The sequence below is a fragment of the Cajanus cajan genome, chromosome 1 (genome assembly GCF_000230855.2).
Source record: "Cajanus cajan strain Asha chromosome 1, NIPB_CcT2T_4, whole genome shotgun sequence".
In the NCBI taxonomy this organism is placed as follows: domain Eukaryota; kingdom Viridiplantae; phylum Streptophyta; class Magnoliopsida; order Fabales; family Fabaceae; genus Cajanus; species Cajanus cajan.
Window position 1 is genome coordinate 13,732,648 of NC_138517.1, and position 20,749 is coordinate 13,753,396.

Here is a 20,749-nt window from a genome sequence, read left to right on the forward strand (position 1 = left end):
TGCATGGCTGTGCATCTCTAAATGAGTGACACGTGTGTGACAATAACCGACACATCTTTGTAACTTGACACGTGTTGACTAGCTTTAGGCACGTGGCTCATTTTTATACACCACCGATTTTTGAAATAGGAACTAAACCGTTCGAGCGTCTTAGATATTAGATATGTAATAGATAAGGATAATGGATAAATGTTTCTACTTCTGTCAATACAATGCTGTATTTAGAAGGACGCCAACAAATCCTAATGTAGCAGTCTGGCAGATACGAAACCCACGTTTTACCCATGGAAATATTCTTTGGAGTTTAGAAGTTGAACAAAGTTCAAGTTGTTTCATTTTTTTACACCTTAATCCACATTTTTTCCCCTTAATTCACTGAGATAATGAAATGGCAGATATGTCGGTGTTCAATGGTCCTTATAAAAAACTATAAAATGTTAGCAAATAATAAATAATTGCACACCAATGTTCCATTCTAAAAAGTGAAAAAAAATCAAAAGGGAAAATTACGATTTTGCCCCTAAGCTTTAGGATATTTACGAGATTGTCCTTGGAGCTTCAACTATAAATAGGCCTCCCCATTTCACTTGTAAATCAACTCAGAAATTACTCAAAAACACAAGTTTCCTCTTGTAGAGTGAGTGTTTGTTGAGTGAAGAGTTCTGTATTCCCACAATTTGTGGAAGGTGGTAATAAAATATTTTCGGAGTTGGTCCCGTGGATGTAGCCCTAGTGTAAGGGTGAACCACGTAAAATTCTTGTGTTGTCTACTTTCTTTTCTTTCTTTGTCTATCATCATCTAGCTAGTTTTATTTATTTGTTGCCGCCTATATGGCTGGATCCGCCTAAATGGCTGGTTTTATTAACATGTTTCTGCTTTCTTTCCCAACAACTGGTATCAGAGCCGGTTGTTTCTGCTAAACAGCTGGCGAGAGTACTGTTCAAGTAAATAGTATTTTGTGAAAAAAAAAAAATACTATTTACGTGAATAGTGAATAGTGCAAATTGGTCTTCATCACCAATTTGGCAGAAGTTTGCAGAAGCGATCCGAGAAGAAGCAGATAAGTCATGGAGAGCAACACAGGCACCATGGTGAAATTGACGGCAACAAATTATTCATTGTGGAAGTCAATGATGGAGGATCGTCTTAATTTATTGGACCTTTACGATCCAATTGAAGGCGATGGATCGAAGCCCGAAAAGATGTCCGATGGTGATTGGAAGAAATTAAAGAAGAAGACTTTAAGTACCATCCGTCAATGGGTGGATATTACTCTCTATAATCAAGTGTCCAAAGAAACAGATCCCCAAGTTCTTTGGAAGAAGCTAGAGAGTATGTACGAGACAAAGAATGCTCAATCAAAAATATTCATGATGCGAAAGCTCATGAATTTGAAACTACAAGAAGGACGAGCCGTAGCGGAGCACCTGAATGACTTCGAAGGCCTAGTCATGCAACTAATTTCAGCAGGCTTAACGCTTGAAGATGAGATGCAAGCATTGCTACTCTTGGGGTCATTACCAGACAGTTGGGATACTTTAGTGGTATCCTTAAGTAATTCTGCACCAGAAGGCAAAGTATCATTGAATATGGTAAGAAATAGCATACTCAATGAGGAGATCCGAAGAAGAGATGCTGTCAAAAATGAGACTCATGCTCTTGTCACAGAACGCAGGAGTCGAAGTAAAAGCAGAACACCAAGAGGGCATAGAGATCATTCCAAGTCCAGGGAGAGACGCAGTTGCTACAACTGTGGCAAGCCAGGCCATCTCAAGAAAAATTGTAGATTCCTGAAGAAGGAAATCCAGGACAAGAATCAGGCAAATGACAGAAACACTGCAGCAGCAACATCAGCCAGTGATGATGAAATAACACTCTTATGTAATCAAGGAGAGTGTTGTCATATTGCAGAACCAGATGAGGAATGGATTATCGACTCGGCTGCCTCATACCATTGTGTTCCCAAGAGGGAATACTTTACCACCTACAGAAAAGGAGATTTTGGCCACGTGAACATGGGGAACAAAAGTACTTCACAAATAGTGGGAATTGGTGACATCCACTTACAAACTGGTGTTGGGTGCACATTAATACTAAAAGATGTGCGGCATATTCCAGATATACGTTTGAACCTGATTTCTGTGAATGTGCTGGACAAGGAAGGATATGAACATTCCATGAAAGGTGGCAGATGGAAACTCACCAAGGGAAGCTTGGTGGTAGCAAAAGGGAAGTTATGTTGCACGCTTTACAAGACATATGTAAAGGTGTGTAAAGGACAACTAAATGCAGTGGAAAATGATGCTTCACCTAATTTATGGCACAGACGACTGGCGCACATAAGTGAGAAAGGATTACAACTTTTGGCCAAGCAGTCCCTTATTCCTCAAGCCAAAGGAGATTTTTTGAACCCTTGTGATTATTGCGTATTCGGTAAGCATCATAGAGTATCATTCAAAAAGAGCTCCAATCGGAAAAAGAATAAGTTGGAGCTAGTACATTCTGATGTATGTGGTCCCATGGAGGTAGAATCACTTGGTGGCAATAAATACTTTGTCACATTTATTGATGATGCTTCACGAAAGACATGGGTATACCTGCTACAAGCAAAAAGTCAGGTATTCCAATGTTTTCAGCAGTTTCATGCCATGGTAGAAAGGGAAACAGGAAAACAGTTGAAGTGTATCCGAACAGATAATGGTGGAGAATACATCTCAAAGGAGTTTAAAGATTATTGCTCCAAGTATGGTATTCGTCACGAGAAAACTGTTCCTGGCACACCTCAACACAATGGCATTGCAGAACGGATGAATCGTACAATTGTGGAGAAGGTACGATGTATGCTCAGAATGGCTAAACTACCAAAGCCATTTTGGGGAGAAGCTGTACAGACTGCTGTCTATCTCATCAACAGATTACCATCAGTACCATTGGGTTTTGATATTCCAGAGAGAGTTTGGGCAGGAAAAGAAGTAAGTTACTCTCATCTGAAAGTCTTTGGCTGCAAAGCATTTATGCACGTGCCAAAGGAACAAAGATCAAAGCTGGATGATAAAGCCATTCCTTGTGTTTTTGTTGGATACGGAAATGAGGAATTTGGTTACAAGCTATGGGATCCAGAAAGGAAGAGAATTGTCAGAAGCAGAGACGTAATATTCCATGAGCACGAGACGATAGAAGATCTAAAAGGTGGGGAAGCTGCAAAACCTATGGAAGATGGTGTTAATCCAACATCTCATGTTCCATCAGAATGTGCCACTGATGGAAGACAAACCCAAGAACCAGAACATGAGACAGAAGAGCCAGTTTTTGGGGATGAAGAAAGCGTAGATGAAGAAGTTGTTGTACCTGATACAGAGGCTAATGAGCAGGGGGAGCCATCCTATACCTCTGGGCAAGTAGAACCACAAATAAGAAGATCTACCAGAGAACGCCAACCATCTACAAAGTACCCCAGTTCTGAATACATCCTCATTGCTGATGAGGGAGAGCCTGAAAGCTTCCAAGAAGTGCAGTCTCATAAAGACAAAGGCTGCTGGGTGAAGGCAATGCAAGAGGAGATGGATTCTTTAAAAAGGAACAATACATATGAATTAGTACAGCTGCCAAAAGGAAGAAGAGTACTCAAAAATAAATGGGTATTCAAACTAAAGAAAGATGGTGATAAGCTAGTCAGACATAAAGCGAGACTCGTGGTAAAGGGTTTCAGCCAAAAGCAAGGTATTGACTTTGAAGAAATTTTTTCTCCAGTTGTTAAAATGTGTTCTATCAGAGTCATACTAGGACTAGTAGCAAGCATGGATCTGGAGTTGGAGCAGCTTGATGTAAAGACAGCATTTTTGCATGGTGATTTAGATGAAGAGATCTATATGGAGCAACCTGAAGGCTTTGAGGTCAAAGGAAAAGAGGATATGGTTTGCAAGTTGAAAAAGAGCTTGTATGGATTAAAACAAGCTCCACGACAATGGTATAAGAAGTTTGACTCATTCATAAAGAGTCAAGGTTTCAAAAGAACAGATGCAGATCCTTGTGTGTATATCAACAGATATCCAAATGGTAAATTCCTTATCCTTCTCCTATATGTGGATGATATGCTAATTGTAGGCCAAGATGTTCAAATGATCAAAAATCTGAAAGTAGAATTGTCAAAGGCATTTGACATGAAGGACATGGGCGCAGCAAAGCATATCTTAGGAATGGACATCATCAGAGATAGGAAAGCTGGAAAATTGTGGTTATCACAAGAAAGATATATTGAACGGGTTCTAGAGAGGTTCAATATGAAAAATGCTAAGCCTGTTATTACACCACTTGTTGGGCATTTCAAACTCAGCAAGAAATCATGTCCAATAATAAGGGAGAAAATGTCAACAATTCCATACTCTTCAGCAGTCGGAAGCTTAATGTACGCTATGGTGTGTACAAGACCAGATATCGCTCATGCTGTTGGCGTCGTGAGTAGATATTTATCAAATCCCGGGAAGACACATTGGGAAGCAGTAAAATGGATCTTGAGATACTTGAGAGGAACATCCAAACTGTGTTTAAGATTTGGAGGAGCCAAACCAATTCTTGAAGGCTATACAGATGCATATATGGCTGGAGACCTTGATGATAGAAAATCCACTTCAGGATATATATTTACTTTTTCAGGGGGAGCTATATCATGGCAATCTAAGTTGCAAAAATGCATTTCCTTATCCACAACTGAAGCAGAATATGTTGCGGCTACTGAAGCTGGAAAGGAGATGTTGTGGATGAAGAAATTTCTTCAAGAACTAGGGTTGAAGCAAGAGGAATACATAGTTTATTGCGATAGTCAAAGTGCTTTAGACTTGAGCAAGAATACTATGTACCACTCTCGGACTAAACATATTGATGTAAGGTATCACTGGATCAGATTGGCCATTGAAAAACAGTTATTCCAGTTAAAGAAGATTCATACAGATAGAAATGCTGCTGATATGCTAACAAAGAATGTGACCAGAGAAAAGCTCAGACAATGTATCGAGCTTGTCGGAATGACTGTTTAGAATGTTTGGAAAATATGGCTGGAGGGGGAGATTTGTAGAAGAATCCAGCCACCAAAACAAGACAAAAGATCTTTCGGTGGAGAAGAAAAAAATCAAAAGGGAAAATTACGATTTTGCCCCTAAGCTTTAGGATATTTACGAGATTGTCCTTGGAGCTTCAACTATAAATAGGCCTCCCCATTTCACTTGTAAATCAACTCAGAAATTACTCAAAAACACAAGTTTCCTCTTGTAGAGTGAGTGTTTGTTGAGTGAAGAGTTCTGTATTCCCACAATTTGTGGAAGGTGGTAATAAAATATTTTCGGAGTTGGTCCCGTGGATGTAGCCCTAGTGTAAGGGTGAACCACGTAAAATTCTTGTGTTGTCTACTTTCTTTTCTTTCTTTGTCTATCATCATCTAGCTAGTTTTATTTATTTGTTGCCGCCTATATGGCTGGATCCGCCTAAATGGCTGGTTTTATTAACATGTTTCTGCTTTCTTACCTAACAAAAAGCCCTTAACACCCTATCATACATGCATTTTACACTAAAAGTTCTATAAATATTTGAGACTTTGAGTTATAATTAAGAGAATTTATGTTAAAGAATTTATCTCATGGTTGCCCTTAGGTGCCTTGACAATGATTAACTCCCTAATACATGTAAAGAACCATCAAATAGACACATTTTTCAAACATTGTTACTATATTGATTAATTTATTAACTTGAACATTAAAACACTGCAATTACTCCGCACCTTCGTCTCATCTTTCCCTAGTGAATTCAAATTAATCCAACAAACTTTGGGGCATCAAAAACTTAACCAGATCAATTTAGTGTTTAGACTATCAATTAATTTTTGCTAGAAATATTAATATTACTATATAGAGGATAACTAGTTATCCCACGTGAAATTGTTAATATATGATATTTTGTCAGTGTTGGATCTATTTTAAAAAGAGATTCACATTCAAATATTAATATAATAAACTATGTATAACATTTACTCATGTGTTTCCCGGCTTATATATCCATGTAAAGAAATTTTACTATTGGAATGCTCCTTTCTACGAACCACAATGTTCCTTCTACAATATTATCTAAGCTCTCATTACTTATTTCATTTGAAGGTTACATTTAATTTGGTTCCCATAATCGATCATTTGAATTTGTACACGTTAAACAATTTTTTTTTTCCTAAAAAATTAGTGATAAGTAAACAACTTCACGAGAAGACTGTTAAAAATCCTTCGTAGCACACAAACACAGAAACAACAAGAGAAATCGAGAAAAAAATAAACACAAAAATGTGTTTAGGCTCTTGTCAAGTTTGCTTCTGGCGGTGTGGGAATTATAAAAAAGAAGCCTCGGATCCAAATTTCGGGTCATCGGAGCGAACCTCTCATGGTTCGGTTCATACACCGCTCCATGCAAAGTTCAAATTTCACATGCTATAAATACCAAACCTATGGCGCCAAATTCAATTTCCTAGTCCGTTAGCACCTTCTTCTCCTTCAAAAGAAAAATGCGAACTCGCTTTCTCAACAACGACTACTTCGCTCTCCCTCCACCGCAAACCCTCCCCTTCCTCCACCTCCCCGTTCCTCGCCTCCCTCCGCCGCCACTCTCCGCCGTCCACCACCACCTCCGCTTCGATCCGCCGCTCCAACTCTCCCTCCACCTCGATCCCTTCCCCGTCGACGCCGCCCTCTCCGCCTTCCTCTCCGCCGTCCTCCCTCACCGGATCCGCATCCACTCTCGCGATCTCACCGTAAGCGCCGAGACTCGAAATCGCAACGTGCATTGAGTTTGCGTTTGTCGTTGTTAGAATTTTCACTCTTAAATGGTGATTCTATGTTTTGTGCATTGCTTACTTTCATGCAAAGCTTCCTGTTCCTGAGTGTGCTCGTGCTTTTTGGATGTTTTGATTGCGTTGCAGCGAGAGGCGGAGGTTATCTTCGAAGATCGTGTCTCCGATGCTGATATAAAATTTTCGAATGTATATTTATTAATTAAATTACTTAAGTTAATTAATACTCGTTGTTTGTTGCATTTTTTTTATTTAATTAAGATCTAAGCCTTGTTGTTCACAGGAGAGTAAACCTATTGCTCTCAGTGATAAGAACGATGTTGTTTATGAGACGATTCAATTCGAAACACCTGAGCTTGACGCGTTCTTGGTGAGATGATTCTTTCTAATTTTGTAGTTATATGTAATATAACCTTATGTGTTTTAATCAACTTCATTCATCTTGTATCTTCGTTTTTATTTATTTATTTGTATTTCGAAGGAAAATGTATGCGTCACCGAGACGGAGAGGATGCAAATGCTGTCTCGAACTCCAGAGATTGAAAATAGCATGGTAACGACGTTATAATTTGTAGACACTTACTAATACGAAATATGTATGTTTCGGTAAATGAGTCGTCGGATATTGGAAATTTGGAGTAGTTACATTACTCGCTTGTTGTAAGCTTTGATCGTGTGTTGTCAAAGTATAAAATATATTCATGCATGTCATTATTTGTAATGTATATACGCAGGCTTGTAATTTATGCATTTAATTATTGAATTTGAAATATGAAGGAGCTAAATGGATTTTGTTTTAGTTTTATACTTGGAAAGTTGATAGGTTTTTGCACATTCAGTACGGACTGTTGAAGCATAAGAGTGGACTTGGAGTTCCCTAGGTCCTAGAGTAATAGTACACAAGGAAATATTTCAATTTTCTTACTTTTATCTTCTCTGTTCATTTGTTTGTCTCTGAACTTCATAGGGAATAAGTTCTTTTATTTTCACAGGAAATGCTCAAGCCCGAATTATCAAAGCAGTACCCTTACGAAGCTCTGGAATCTGTATCTTTGGTTGAAAATGTAATTTCGGAGTACTTGATAGGGGAAAATGCATATTCTCTAGAAGATCATATTTCAGTTCAGCACCTGCCACGGTCTGACCAAAACAAATTTGTTATTTTGGAAGTGGATGAGGAAAGTTTGGGAATTCCCACGTGCTTATCTTCGATAGAAATTGTTGACTCATATTTTGAAAATATCAGATCTGAAAATTTTGATGAGCGATATCAATCCGTAACAGAGGGAAAGGAACTTTTGAGTTCTATGAAGCATAACATGATGGAGTTTTTCTCGGATGAGTGTGTATCAAAGAAAAGCCTGGAGTTATCAGATGTGTTTCCTGAAAGGGACTTTATGAATATGCTAGAAACTGAACATGTTGAAAGGAATACTGGCCTGCAACGGACATCACAGGATAATAGTGATCTGTTAGTGAATCTTGTTACCTTCCAGGAGTTTGTGTTCCTTGATGAGGACTTAATGCAAACCTTTGAAGCTTTATATGCCACAAAAGCTTCTGATGATCTAGTAACAAATGACTGGATGTTTAGGAAAGAGTTTAACTTCAAGAGTTTTGATGAATTGATTGTTAGTAATGAGATAGCACTAACAGATGACACGTTCAAATCCCTGCCTGTACCTATTATTTCTGATCACAAAAAGATGATAACTCTACATGACATCATTGGAGAACAATTTTCTAGCTTGAAGACTCGACCCCTCTCCGCATCTGATGGAATTTACTTAAACTGGGATCTACTTGAAGAAGATAAGTGTAATTGCAAAATTTCTAATTGGTACCAGAACATATTGGGCAAGATAGATCTGAACGACCAAGATTTCGGAGGAAAATCTTTTGATGATGGAAAATTGGTATTTGATCTAGTTTTATGTGATGATACCGTTGGTGAATGTGACATTAAACAAAATGAAGATTTGCAGAAGTTGCTTTCTGATTGCATGCCTCTACTTGACAATCATCCTGTAGAGTTTGCTTCGGGCAAAATATTAGAACATGTACCTTCTAAACAAGGAAGTAGAGAACAATTACCTGATGGAAACGCTGAGAGGGCTTCGTTGTTATTTAAATCTATGTCAGAAATCAGCAATTTTGATTATTTCTTAAACCCTCAAAAAGCGACAGGTAAGGGGAAATGTAATTTTGCAGTAGAGTCCACTAATGCTAATGTTAGTATTCCAAAAGTTACATCCACTGAATTGAAGGTAGGTACACAATCACAAGGATTGTATACTGTACTGCATAGAGTTAAGTTGTCCGATAATATAGTGACCCTTGCTGGATATTTTGAAAAAAGCTATCTAGCCATTTTGCACAGTGATACAGAGATGACAAAGACGCTTAACTCAGATGTAGATTATTTAAAATTGCTGGGTCTTCCAAAACATAAGCTGATTGAATACCATGTAAATGCAAACAATATGGCATTTATTTTGTTACGTGCTATTAAACAAGCTGCTTGGTACTTATGTTTCTATGGTCTCCCTCCAGCATTCTTGTATTTAGACAAATTATGTCAAAACTTGGACTATTTGAAATCAAGGTTAGGCTTCCTCCAATCTTTGATCAATGATGAAAAAGGGAAGGTGGACAACAATGTTACAATGGCACATCCGTCATTAACAATTGTCAAGGAAATTTTACAGTCATACATCAACCGGAGTAGTTTGAAAACTTTGATTGTGGTTGAAGAATTATTCTGGTGTTCGTTGAAAAATCTCCTCCTTTCCCTGGGGTTATCATTCAGTGAGCTAAATGATTCTTATAGAAATCAGCCATATGCCAATACCGTGCCTGAGGAAACTGATTCTAAAATGAAAGAACTTCTGATTTCAGACTGCTTGTTGGTTTCACACAAGTAAGCTTTTGTTTCGGGTTATGTTTTTTATCTTGCATACATAGAATTGTACGCTTTGTACAAGATATGTTTAGCATGTTTTCAATTTGCCGATTCTAGATGCATGGATTTTCTTTTTGTAAATTGGGTTTGGAGCAGCAATAATCCAAAATGGTGAGCACATAGCACATGAGGGCACTACTGACATTTTTAAAATGAAACTGATTTCCTTTCAATTTCCTCAGTTAAGTCAATCAAATCTTACATTGGTGAGCATCAATGCGAACCATAATTCTTTTGGTGCCATTTTTTGGCCATACTTGTTCTGTCATGAAACTAAGTTAACTGTATTTGATTGAAGGCATGTTTCTTCGTTATTTCCATTCAACAAATTTGACATTATCTTGGAATATGGAGGTCCATATGGCTCATCTAGGATATCTGAGCTTCCACAAAACTCAGTTGGATTGCCTCATCTTCACTTTTTGAGGGTTGAATTGGATGGCCATGTTGCTCTCAGAGCACTCTGCGAAGGTGTCGAAATGGCCCCCAACACTGAAATGTTAGTGGTAAGCCTCTGTATGATCATGGATAATGAGTATAGAAACTATATTCTAGGTACTATATGGTATTGCAAATAAATTAAGAAATTATTTGTTGACGTTCTACTGTTATCATATAATGTAAAGTATCTCGTGTATTGGGATGTAAATAAGTATAGGTATACATGAATAGGTTTTTATGATACTTAGATAAACTGTGGATAAAATTTCCGAAATTAGATGTAAAATCTGCTAAACCAATAAAAATTACATAGGGTAGTGGTTTCTCTCTAATAGAGCTACTTCAGTTATGAGTACAAAAATGTCTGGAGCTGTTACAGAGAAGCAAGAACCAACAGTCTCACTATGAGAAAACACAACACAGTAACATGTTAGCAGTATTATTGGTTTTTAAATCACGCATCTAGATCTATCCAACATACTGTAGAAGACACTAAGAGCAAAAGGATAAAACATGAAACAAATAATCATCCCGAAATTCAAAAATTCAGAATATTAATCAATTTAATCCTTAAAATTACAAAAGTATCATTTTAGTTCCTGAAATTACCAAATTAGTCTTTATTTTGTCATGTCAAGGACCAAAATGACCAACAGTCTCACTTTATTTTGTTAGGTAATGTCAGAGACTGAATTCTAAAATGATTGTTGGTAATTTCAAAGAATTTGTAATTTCAGAAATTTAACTGACCGATATTTGTCATTTAATCAACTTATTTGGTGTATTACTTATTTTGTATTTTAGGGACTGGCCTGTATCAGTATCTTGCTTGTGACATGCTCTTGCTTCTGTATCTCTGCATTTGTGCCAGTGTAAAATAGAGCGAACAGAAGGCTTGAGTGGGGATACTATATTTGAACAGATATGGAAATGGAAAATAATTTTTATTTGAAGGGGGAGTGGTGGGTTAATGGCTAGCCTGGTAATTATGAACCAAAAGGTGTTTTGAGGTTATTCTAGATCTTATATGTTTAACAAAATTGCAAGTTCCACAATAGAATATGAGTGACAACAATTGTGATTATGGTGAACGAACTTGAGACATTTGTGGTACTGATCTTGATATAAAATGCTTTCATCTGTCGCCTATTTTAATTGGAGATACTGAATTAGCTGCATCTACTGATTATTACTCTTAATTCCTAGTTCATATATCGTCTACCAGTCAACATGCAAACATATTAAAATTCCACCCATGGAACTAACAATGATTGTCTGCTAGGAAAGTAATACTCGTCATATTTTCAATCAAAAGGAAAGTATGATGAATCAGAACTTGGATAGACTACTGAACTTTTGTCCTGTGGAACAAAGCTATGATAAAAAATCTTCAAAGGTTGCACCTGAATTAGACAATCTTGTGCCACTAATTCCTGCTGTGAACGCTGGGCATTGTCATAGGAGCACGGAGGTTTTTCCTGGAACGGTTATCATCGTAAATACTCAAAATGTAGATAAGGAAATGATTATGTCTAGAAGAAGCTCTTACCAATTAATTCTTGCAATGGAGAAAGAAGGAATTCAAGTTGTTGAACGTGATTTAGATTTGCCCGCGGATATTATATTAAGTTCTGCTATTTGCTTGGCATGGTATGATAGTACTAACCTTGGGAAGAAAGCAACTCCAGCGACTGAAGCGTCCTCAAGCTTGCCCTTATGTGTTGAGAATATTGCCACAGATGTTCTAACATTGCTCAGTTTTTACTTCCGTGGTTGTTTTCTGGTAATTTCAATTTTTTATATTAATTACACTTGTGATATATATATATATATATATATATATATATATATATTTAACTGTTACTATAAAATACTTCAATGTTGAGTAGTGCTCTAGAAAATTTATGAAGGTACTTGGCATGGCCAGGTGGTTTCGTTAGGAGTTATTTGAGAAGCCTTTGGGGGGAAAGAATGTCAATCTCGGAAGAAGGCTTCAGCTTTTCCATTTTTGAAATTTCCTTTTGACCCTTTGGAAGATTAATGTATCACAGGAGTTAAAACATTCTTATATAAACCCTGCAGAAAGGGGAATTAAGGCATTTTAATCATAGTCATCATTTTGTATTACATGCTTGGAAGATATAAGCTCTTAGTACAAGGTAACAAATAAAATTAGTTTTTTGTATCTGATTAATGAGATATGAGGGAACAGAAACATCATAATAAACGAAAATATGATTAAGATACGAGAGCCGATGTGACGGTAGATTGGTGGTTGTTACTTGTTTGTTGAGCTTGATCACTTGGACAATGAGCTGGTTTATATATGTTTTCTTCCCTTTTCAGGTCTTTGAAGGAGAATTTAACTTTCTTTCAACTGTAATGGAATCCTCGGATGGACTTTATGCTGCAGCAGCAAGCCTGGGAATTGATTTGCAGATATTCTACTCTTACTCACCTGAGTTGACAAATGAAGTTATGGTAAGTTGCATTAAGAGTGCTACCAATATGACAAGGGGTCTGTATCCTAAAATGCCTGATTCGGTAACTCTTGCCGAGTCATTTCTTACGGAATTTCCTGGAATAAATCCTTTGACAGCACACTCTATACTATCTTCAGGGGTCATGCTTAATGAGTTTCTTGAGTGGTCACATGAACAAAGGATACGTGTTTTAGAAAAGTATCATGTTCCAGAAGAAAGTATTTCTCTATTCAGTGTTTTCTGCAGATATGGGGAACGGGAGGATTCAAAATCCATAATGACAGACTGCTCCTCTTCGGTATCTTCTGGTCTGGATTCGGATAGATGTTTATATCAAGTTGAAAATGAACGAAAAAGAAAAAATCATGTAAGTAGTCATGAGATAGATGAACTATGTTTTGATGAATTGTTGCAATTCGAGACATTAAATCAAGTAGTTGAGGCTGTCCCAGATTCCTCTACCTTGCCAAAACCTTTTGATTTTGGTATGTCAAAAAATGTTTGGAGATCCAGTGAAACAGCAAAGGCGAGTTTGTCCATAAGTGAGTTTTTCGGTCAAAGGCAAAGCACCAGTGCGGCTCCAATGAGAAACCTTTCTGGAGTCTCCTATTCATCAGGGAAATGCAAAGTTCCCCAAAAATCAGAGCAACTCAAACAGCCAAGTTTATCTTTGAAAAATAAAGAGTTGGCTCAAAATGAAATACTGGATACTGCTTTAATGGGAAAAAGTGTGAATTGGCGTAGCCTTAGTAATTCTGAGAAGCCGCATGAAGACATTAGAGGAGAGGTTGTGGACTTGACTGTTAGCCCCTTATTTGATAAAAGCTTTGCCATTCCTGATTCCATGTACTTCACTAGTTTGGGGACAGAGACAGAGAAAGATCAGATGAGAAAGAATAAAATTTCAAGGAAATTGTCATTCGATAATTCTAGTCACCTAGAAACCAACTCATCAAAAATATGGAGATCCTTAAAAGATACAATAGGAAAAGTCGACGACTACCCCGAACCAGATTTTGGAGAAGATGTATTTCCTCTTGATTTCAAGCCCCGTGGAAACGTTGGTTTAACTCAGGTATCGATGAGAAACATGGAAGAATTACCCTTCAAGGACGAAATGTCACATTTGGGCGAAACTCCACTCTCATTAGCCCGTCGGTCTGCTAGTCTATTAAAGAATTCCCCCTGGACAACTGAATTTATTAATAAGGTAAAAGAAAAGAGCAAATTGCGTCAAAAATCATTATCATGTGAGAACTCTGGACCGTGTTTTGGGTACCCAGGGAGCGTGGCCAGAGCTTCTAAGAGAAGAAGTCCTTCTGTGATTGATTTCTTTAAGTACCAACCTAATAGAACATCTGGAAATGTTTCGGGACAGAAAAGACAGAAGCAGTCAGGACCCTCTTCAAACTCAGTCAAAAAAGGGAGATATTCCACTTCATCGTGGACTCCTATCGATAAGAAATCAACGAAGGTACGCTTACATTTTATGTTAAAGTGAAAATAACGGGTGCAATACCTAGTGGGTGGGGTTAGGTAGTATGATATTTTAGATTTATTAAATAAATTTTATAAATAATGATAATTATAGTAATTAATTATGATATTTTAGACTTACAATCAAATTCGGTCATTGGCAGACACTGACCTTCGGGAGGAACGGAAGTGGAGGCCAGACAAGGCTGGTCTGGAGTGATAAAAAAAATCCATACCAGGCACAGTAATTCATCATTGGAGAAAAGAATGGAGAATTTATATTATATATACGACGGTAGCTTTAACCTTTTGAAAGGTATTTTGCTTTGAAACCATAGTTACAAAGTAATTCTCATACAAATTAGGTTTCATTACTCAGGTTAATTTCTTCATATAAAGAAACTTCTAATTCAGTTCCTTTCTAGACTTGGTATATATCATCTATACTTTCTATACTGTGCTAGAATGAATCAATGGACTATGGGAGAAAGTGGCTTTAATAATGAAAATGAAGTTCAAAATCAGAACAAGTTAGATACTACACTGGATAGTCTATCTTTGGAGCGAATGGGGAGTTTATATGATGATTGATTTGCGATCTAAGAACCTGTTTAGGGTAGGATTTTTAGTTTTAACGTTACGGTTAAGTTGCATATGATCGTACGTATCTAACAAATAAAAATTGCATAATTGATAAAAAATTTACCCTAAATATTGTTGGTGCTTCTATATTTTTTGTTTTTTTGCCAAAATTATGAGAAATTCTGTAATGTTTTGCTATTCCCAAAATGATGCTAATAGTAATATTACTGCACGCGATTATATTCAACTATGTAAAGTTTTTATTTATTCAAGAACCAAACTGCTTTGAAAATTAGCTTTTCGTATGATAAACAACACAACGCATATCCCTTTTTAATTATTTAAAAAATTGAAATTGGAGCATCTAAAATTAGCCAACAGTTTTTGAAAAGCACTAGTACCACAGTCCACAGCTACTTGGTAGGTTTTCTAGATTCAGTAGCCTTGTTCTTTGACATTTAACAATTTCAATAAAATGTGATTCGGAGCATCATAGGCCTTATTTATAGGCTATATTGTTTGCAATATATGTACACCAAAATTGTTCAAATAGATGATAAATGACAATCCATTTGCTACATAGCCTATCTGAGACCCAAAATTATTGAACTTCGCGGCCCAGCAAATTTAAATGAGAGCAGATGAAAAGACTCGAATGAAGTGAAAAACACTGGTTAAGCTCGATTTTATTCGACCAATATGACCATGATATCCTGTTTGTTTCATAACCCATGTGTATTTTGTGTGGGAGCAATAACGCCTGTAAAGAATTCTAGTTCTTACCATTCCTGAGATTACGTAGTGCCATAACAAGCTGTTGTCTTTCTCCCTCTACCTCAGCGAACTTGAGACTAATCTCTGAATATCTCTCTTCCATTTCTTTCAGCTGAGTTCCCATATATTCGTTCCTTTCCTTTAGTATTGTCACTTCATTAAGATCTGCTTGAGAAGTAAGAAGTTCCCTTGACATCTCTTCATCTGTAAAGAATTGTCAATGTGAACATACAGAGACAAGAGTTGATCTTTGAATAGGAAAGAATGGATCTGCAAAACTTTATTTGTATGACACTCACTTGCATGATCATAATTGAAGAGAATAGCCTCATTTTCCGAGCAAGTTTGCACTACACTGACAGGGTAAAGAGGAGATACTAACATTCAATAAAAATAACATCTTGGATAATATAAAATTGATATCTGATCCTGAAGAACAGAATTTTTATTACAGTATTAATGAATGAAAAGAAGGTTAATGGTTGTGTTCAAGGGAACTGAAGAATGAAGATTCAGAAGGCAGAAAAGAATATGATTTTTACCTAGTATGTGCTGCTAGACAAGCTTTGTTCTCATCTGAATTGCACATCGTTCTTCCTATTACAGACTTGTCAACAGGGGTGTTTGCATCATCCATTCCCTTTGTGTTACAAATATAACAACATTCAAGTTAATGTTGATCAAGTCATCAACTGATGTGTGCAAATCAACCAAAGTAAACTTTAATTAGATGTTCTCCTTTTTTCCTTTTTTTTTAAGGTTACATATTAAGTGCAAGTACGTTGGTAGGAAAAGGGAAAGATGACATAGTGGAGGACAAAACCTCTTATATTAACATAACATCCAAATCTTGAAGACCTCGGCTGGTGCCAATCGAGCTGCAAGCTCATTGGCTAATTGGATATTTCTTTTAGCGAGCATTAAGTTTTAGAATTTGTTTGATTTGTTAAAATTGAGGGATAGGATGGCACCAACAAAAAAATTGTACTTTGTTTGATTTTCAAAATAGTTAAGTATTAGACAGAAAAAACTCAAGGGACAACGCAGAACTCTGGATTATTGTTGCCTACTTAACCAGGGGACAAAATTGTGTTCACAGAACAGAAAAGGGAAAAAGACCTATGACCTCTACTCTTTCAGTTTCTATTGCATGCAAAACAAGCAATGTACTACACAAAATTTATTGCAGTAAACTTTGCCGCCTATCAATTGGAGGAAAGTGCAAAATTTTTAGTCTGGTGCATTGATAATCAGACAGCTAATAACACAGAAAATTATCCCATGACTTAACCACTTTGCGTTGTGGTATCCCCTACTATGAGTCAAGCCCGCCCCTAGAAATCTTCAACTTGTTGACTATGCCTTCTATGGTTGTATCGAGAATTGAAAATGACATCATCATTCCCAAAGCATTAAGGAGAACCACTCCATGGGAAGTATGGCCAAACTGATTATAATGTGTATCTCAGACAATTTCTTTCAGTATGTGTTAATGTCAAATGGTTGTAGTATTAACAATTTATAAGTTTACCAGAAAATGATGATTCACTGGTTTGTTGCAAAATAATTCATTTCAAAAAATTTGCCTATCTGATTGGTCCTAACTTGATTGCTCATTGCTCTTTCCTGTGTAGTGAACTTGTGATTACATGCAACCTGATCCAATATGCAACAGAAATACTAACACTCTTGACTCTTCTAATTCTAAGCATAGGAGCTGGGAAATTACCTTCTGCGTTTCTGATGCAGCACTCTCGTAGTGCCATGAATCCATATTTGAGGCTGTTGCTAGCCCTTTGCTATTATTCATCCTCTTTTCTACAGCACTTAGTTCTTCTTGCTTCTTCTGCAGCTCTCCTTCTAAATGAGATATTTTTTTCTTCATATTTTCTTTCTCTGCTTGTTCCATGTGCAAGTTGTGTTTTAATCCATTATGCTGGGTCTTAAAGATTTCTACTTCTGACATTAGGGTGCCAAGCCTTATCTCCTCATCATTGTTCTCTTGCGTTAACATTGTAGTCATGTACTCAACTGGCTCAGCTTTAGACAGTGTAAGCTCCTCCGCTATCAGCTTTCTAATTTCAATTCTGAGAAATTGAATTTGCTTTGCTAGTGCCTCGTCCTTTTCTACCATGTGCCATTGTACATCTTCAAGTTGTTTGGACTTGGCCTCTAGTTTTTCTGACATCATTTCTATTGTCTTTTCTTTTGAATCTATTTGGTTCAAGAGTTGTTGCAGTTTCAGTTCATTCTGATTTGTAATGAGCCCAAGCTCTTGATTGCATTTCTGGAGCATTTCTTCCGTATGTTTCTTCTGCTTCCGCAATTCATCAGCTTCTGCATAAGCTTCCATGGTCTTCTTTTCGTTTTCTTCTACTTTTAATGTCATTTCAACTGAAAGACTCCTATATTCATCCTGAAAATGCTGACATGTGAGACCATTATCGTGTCTTGTCTTTATCAATGTCTCCTCTGCCTGAATGGCCCGTGCTTCCTGCTCAAGTTTTGCGCATTTCATGGCATGGAAATCTTCTTCAATTTTTTCTGCTTGCTTTTCCAAATCACCAACTCGATTTTCAAGTTCATTGATGTAAAGCAAAGAGTCTGAAAAATCATATGCCTGCTTCTTTATCTTTTCTTCTAATCTCTGTACTTCTGATTCAAGTTGTTCTATAGTTGCCAAAGAAGCTGAATGTTTATTTTGTAAGACAATATGTTGTGCTTCTCCATGTTTTAATCTCAAAGACATATTCAGATTTTCTTTTTTCAGAAGCTCACACTCAAAGTTGAGCTCTTTTATATGATCATTTAGCTCTTCTCGTTGCTTATAATAAATATCTAATTGACCATTCTGGTCTGCAATTTTCTGCTTCAAAGTACCTAATTCTGTGGCATCATGCTCTTTATTGTCCAACAATTCCTTATTCTTTTGCTCCAGCATTGCTTCAAGTTCTCTCACTGCCAAAAGCAGTTCGGAGTTTGAGTTTTGTGTCTTCTGGAGTTGCAATTGAATATTAGAACTAAACTCTTTTTCATGAACAAGCTCTTCCTTTATTGCTTCTAACTTCAGTCTAGCATCTTCAATCTCATTTTGTAAGGCTTTTGAAGTTTTGGTCTTATCATTGACGTTTTGCTGGGACAGGAGTTGCTCATATTTAGTTTTGATCATATTTCTCTCCTCTCTAAGGCTGATTATTTGTCTTGACATACTTTGTCCTCGACTGCATTCCTTCTCCATCAGCTTCTGAAGTGATTGTAACTCTAGTTCTGATGCTTCAACTTTCCTCTTTAGAGAAGCAATTTCACTTTTGAGGTTTTCAGTGACATTATCCGAAGGCTCTTGTAATCTTTCTCGAGGAAGAGTATCTTCCAGGCTGTTTGTCCAGTAATTACCTAAACTCCTATCTGAAGCTGAACCCATGGACCCCCAATGCATATGAACTTTTGTTGCAATGGCCTCGATAGTTCCTGAAGGCATTGAATTCTGCCTCAAGGTGGGTAGTAGCTTGGGAAAATCCTGCCATGAAGTTACCACAGGAGTGATACTATTAGATGCTTTAAAAGTCAGGTTCCCAGATCTGATCTTGGTCTGGTTTCCAACACTTAAGCTATTAATAATTATTAATTACTAAAACTTATAATATAAATTATTTACTTTCTTAATCTATCATAAGAAGGTTCTGTTTAGGAAATTTTCAACTTTGTGCAATAGAAAAAGCTAGTTGTATAAAGCCACGGTGAGACCTTACGTGAACATTATGAGAACCTTCATCTGCACTGCAAATGCTCAGTTGGTGTCTTAAGCTTCCATTTCCATTATCTTCCTCATTTCTGAAAGTGCTGCAACAGGTAAGTAAAAAGAAGTAAAATCGAGAAACAAAAGGAAATATGAAGATGTAAATTAACTGGCTGCATTGTTCATTTTCACCTTTGATCTATATGTACCCCTTCCACATTCTGAATTGTCACCTGTCTCAACATTTTTATTTGAGGAATTATATTTGGTTTTTGTAATCTGATGATATTAAATAATATGGAATATGAATGGAAAGAAAAAGCTCTGATGAAGTCCAGATTTTTAAAGATGAGTAATCATTTGCATGATGTGATGAGAAAGACAAGAAACTAGGTGGAGAGGGAAATACAAGGTACGAACATGTAGGATTGCACCTGAATTGGCAAACTTTAGGGGTAGGGACACAGTAAGTGGCTCAGTTTCTGCAGCAAAATCAGCTAAGTCAATTGAGGATTCCCCAAGAAATCCAGATTTTGAAGATCCCTGCGAGAACCTATTAAGATTAGACTTTCTGGTGAACATCGTAGTCAGGTAAAGGATAGGATGCGATTAAATCTACTGCTTACAGTTGAAACAACAAAATGGTAGATTTTCTCTTGAAGTTTTCCTGATTTTGTGTCCCTGACGAGTTTAACTGATTCAAAAATTGGTTTTTCCCATAGACAGGTTCCATCCTGAACAGAAACTTTCTCTAGTTTCACCTTTGGCTTCCCAACATCATCTGGCACCAAAGCTATCATCACTGTAGACTTTTTCATCTTTGGCACCTGATAAAATAATACATTGGCACGTAATTCCTCAAAATATGAAAGTTATCAAACTCAGTTACCCAAGTATACAATGTAATTCTGTATATAGTTCAGACTTCCTGGCAATATATTGTAACTTTGTAACTACTAGGACAACCTCATTTTGTCATTTAGTATATAATGAATAAATATTTATTTGTCTTCGTTTTACCTGAGTTGCCTGAAACTGCAGTTTGAATACAGCTTTAATCTTGTTCTTCTTGCTCCGTGACTTGAACATGTTTTCTGCTGACAAAATATGGCAGTATGTCTTTATAAGAGGCACCTCATTGATGACTTGGGGGATACTCTGTTGATCTGAAACCTTGTTTTGTGTTTTGTTAGATTCAGTTAACGACTGGAATGAAGTATTTGGATGCTCTGAAAGCAACGAGATGCTAGATGCTGTACTGAACTTGCATGGTTAGCAAGCTGAAAAACATAAAAGAATTTGATATCAAAAAGCTTCCGCCTAAGGCATTCTAAACCAAAGTTTTAACAAAAGACACGAGGAAATAAATAAAGGAGCATAAATGAGACGTATGGTTTTCTTTCGGATTTTACTTTGAGAATAAGGAAGGGGGAAATTTAAAGCGACAAAATTAACCCTGACACTTCTTTAT

The 20,749-nt window shown here is 36.8% G+C and overlaps 2 protein-coding genes across 12 annotated transcripts; one reads left to right on the forward strand and one right to left on the reverse strand.

Moving 5' to 3' along the window:
- The first annotated feature begins 6,241 nt into the window (after positions 1-6,241).
- On the forward strand, positions 6,242-14,485 carry SHOC1 (shortage in chiasmata 1). The gene is made up of 10 exons (XM_083077267.1): positions 6,242-6,812; positions 6,954-7,013; positions 7,108-7,194; positions 7,306-7,377; positions 7,559-7,562; positions 7,800-9,744; positions 10,085-10,292; positions 11,510-12,010; positions 12,574-14,184; positions 14,351-14,485. Exons 1-10 carry the CDS (start codon positions 6,540-6,542, stop codon positions 14,432-14,434), a joined length of 4,845 nt encoding a protein of 1,614 aa, XP_082933393.1. The 5' UTR covers positions 6,242-6,539; the 3' UTR covers positions 14,435-14,485.
- On the reverse strand, positions 10,366-20,476 carry LOC109818750 (uncharacterized). 11 transcript variants are annotated; one of them, XM_083075426.1, is made up of 12 exons: positions 20,299-20,476; positions 19,905-20,105; positions 19,699-19,821; positions 19,471-19,511; positions 19,292-19,382; positions 17,272-19,059; positions 16,085-16,182; positions 15,842-15,897; positions 14,329-15,746; positions 12,142-14,068; positions 11,894-12,007; positions 10,366-11,705 (listed from the first exon to the last, which is right to left on the reverse strand). In XM_083075426.1, exons 1-9 carry the CDS (start codon positions 20,365-20,367, stop codon positions 15,541-15,543), a joined length of 2,673 nt encoding a protein of 890 aa, XP_082931552.1. In that variant the 5' UTR covers positions 20,368-20,476; the 3' UTR covers positions 10,366-11,705; positions 11,894-12,007; positions 12,142-14,068; positions 14,329-15,540. The 11 variants fall into 11 exon arrangements, with proteins under 11 accessions (XP_082931552.1, XP_082931550.1, XP_082931549.1 ...); XM_083075424.1 differs by lacking the exon at positions 10,366-11,705 and having other exon boundaries at positions 11,893-13,895; positions 13,990-14,068; XM_083075423.1 differs by lacking the exon at positions 10,366-11,705 and having other exon boundaries at positions 11,893-13,895; positions 13,976-14,068.
- Between the last annotated feature and the right edge of the window lie 273 nt (positions 20,477-20,749).

Excerpts from the sequence above, each read along its gene's own strand:
- LOC109818750 (XM_083075426.1), bottom strand. The coding sequence starts at position 20,367 with ATGTTCAAGTCACGGAGCAAGAAGAACAAGATTAAAGCTGTATTCAAA. Across the intron at positions 19,822-19,904 it reads ACCATTTTGTTGTTTCAACT|GGATCTTCAAAATCTGGATT; the intron begins GTAAGCAGTAGA and ends AGGTTCTCGCAG. Across the intron at positions 15,747-15,841 it reads CTTCAATTATGATCATGCAA|ATGAAGAGATGTCAAGGGAA; the intron begins GTGAGTGTCATA and ends AATTCTTTACAG.
- SHOC1 (XM_083077267.1), top strand. The coding sequence starts at position 6,540 with ATGCGAACTCGCTTTCTCAACAACGACTACTTCGCTCTCCCTCCACCG. Across the intron at positions 9,745-10,084 it reads TGCTTGTTGGTTTCACACAA|GCATGTTTCTTCGTTATTTC; the intron begins GTAAGCTTTTGT and ends ATTTGATTGAAG. Across the intron at positions 14,185-14,350 it reads TCGATAAGAAATCAACGAAG|ACACTGACCTTCGGGAGGAA; the intron begins GTACGCTTACAT and ends GGTCATTGGCAG.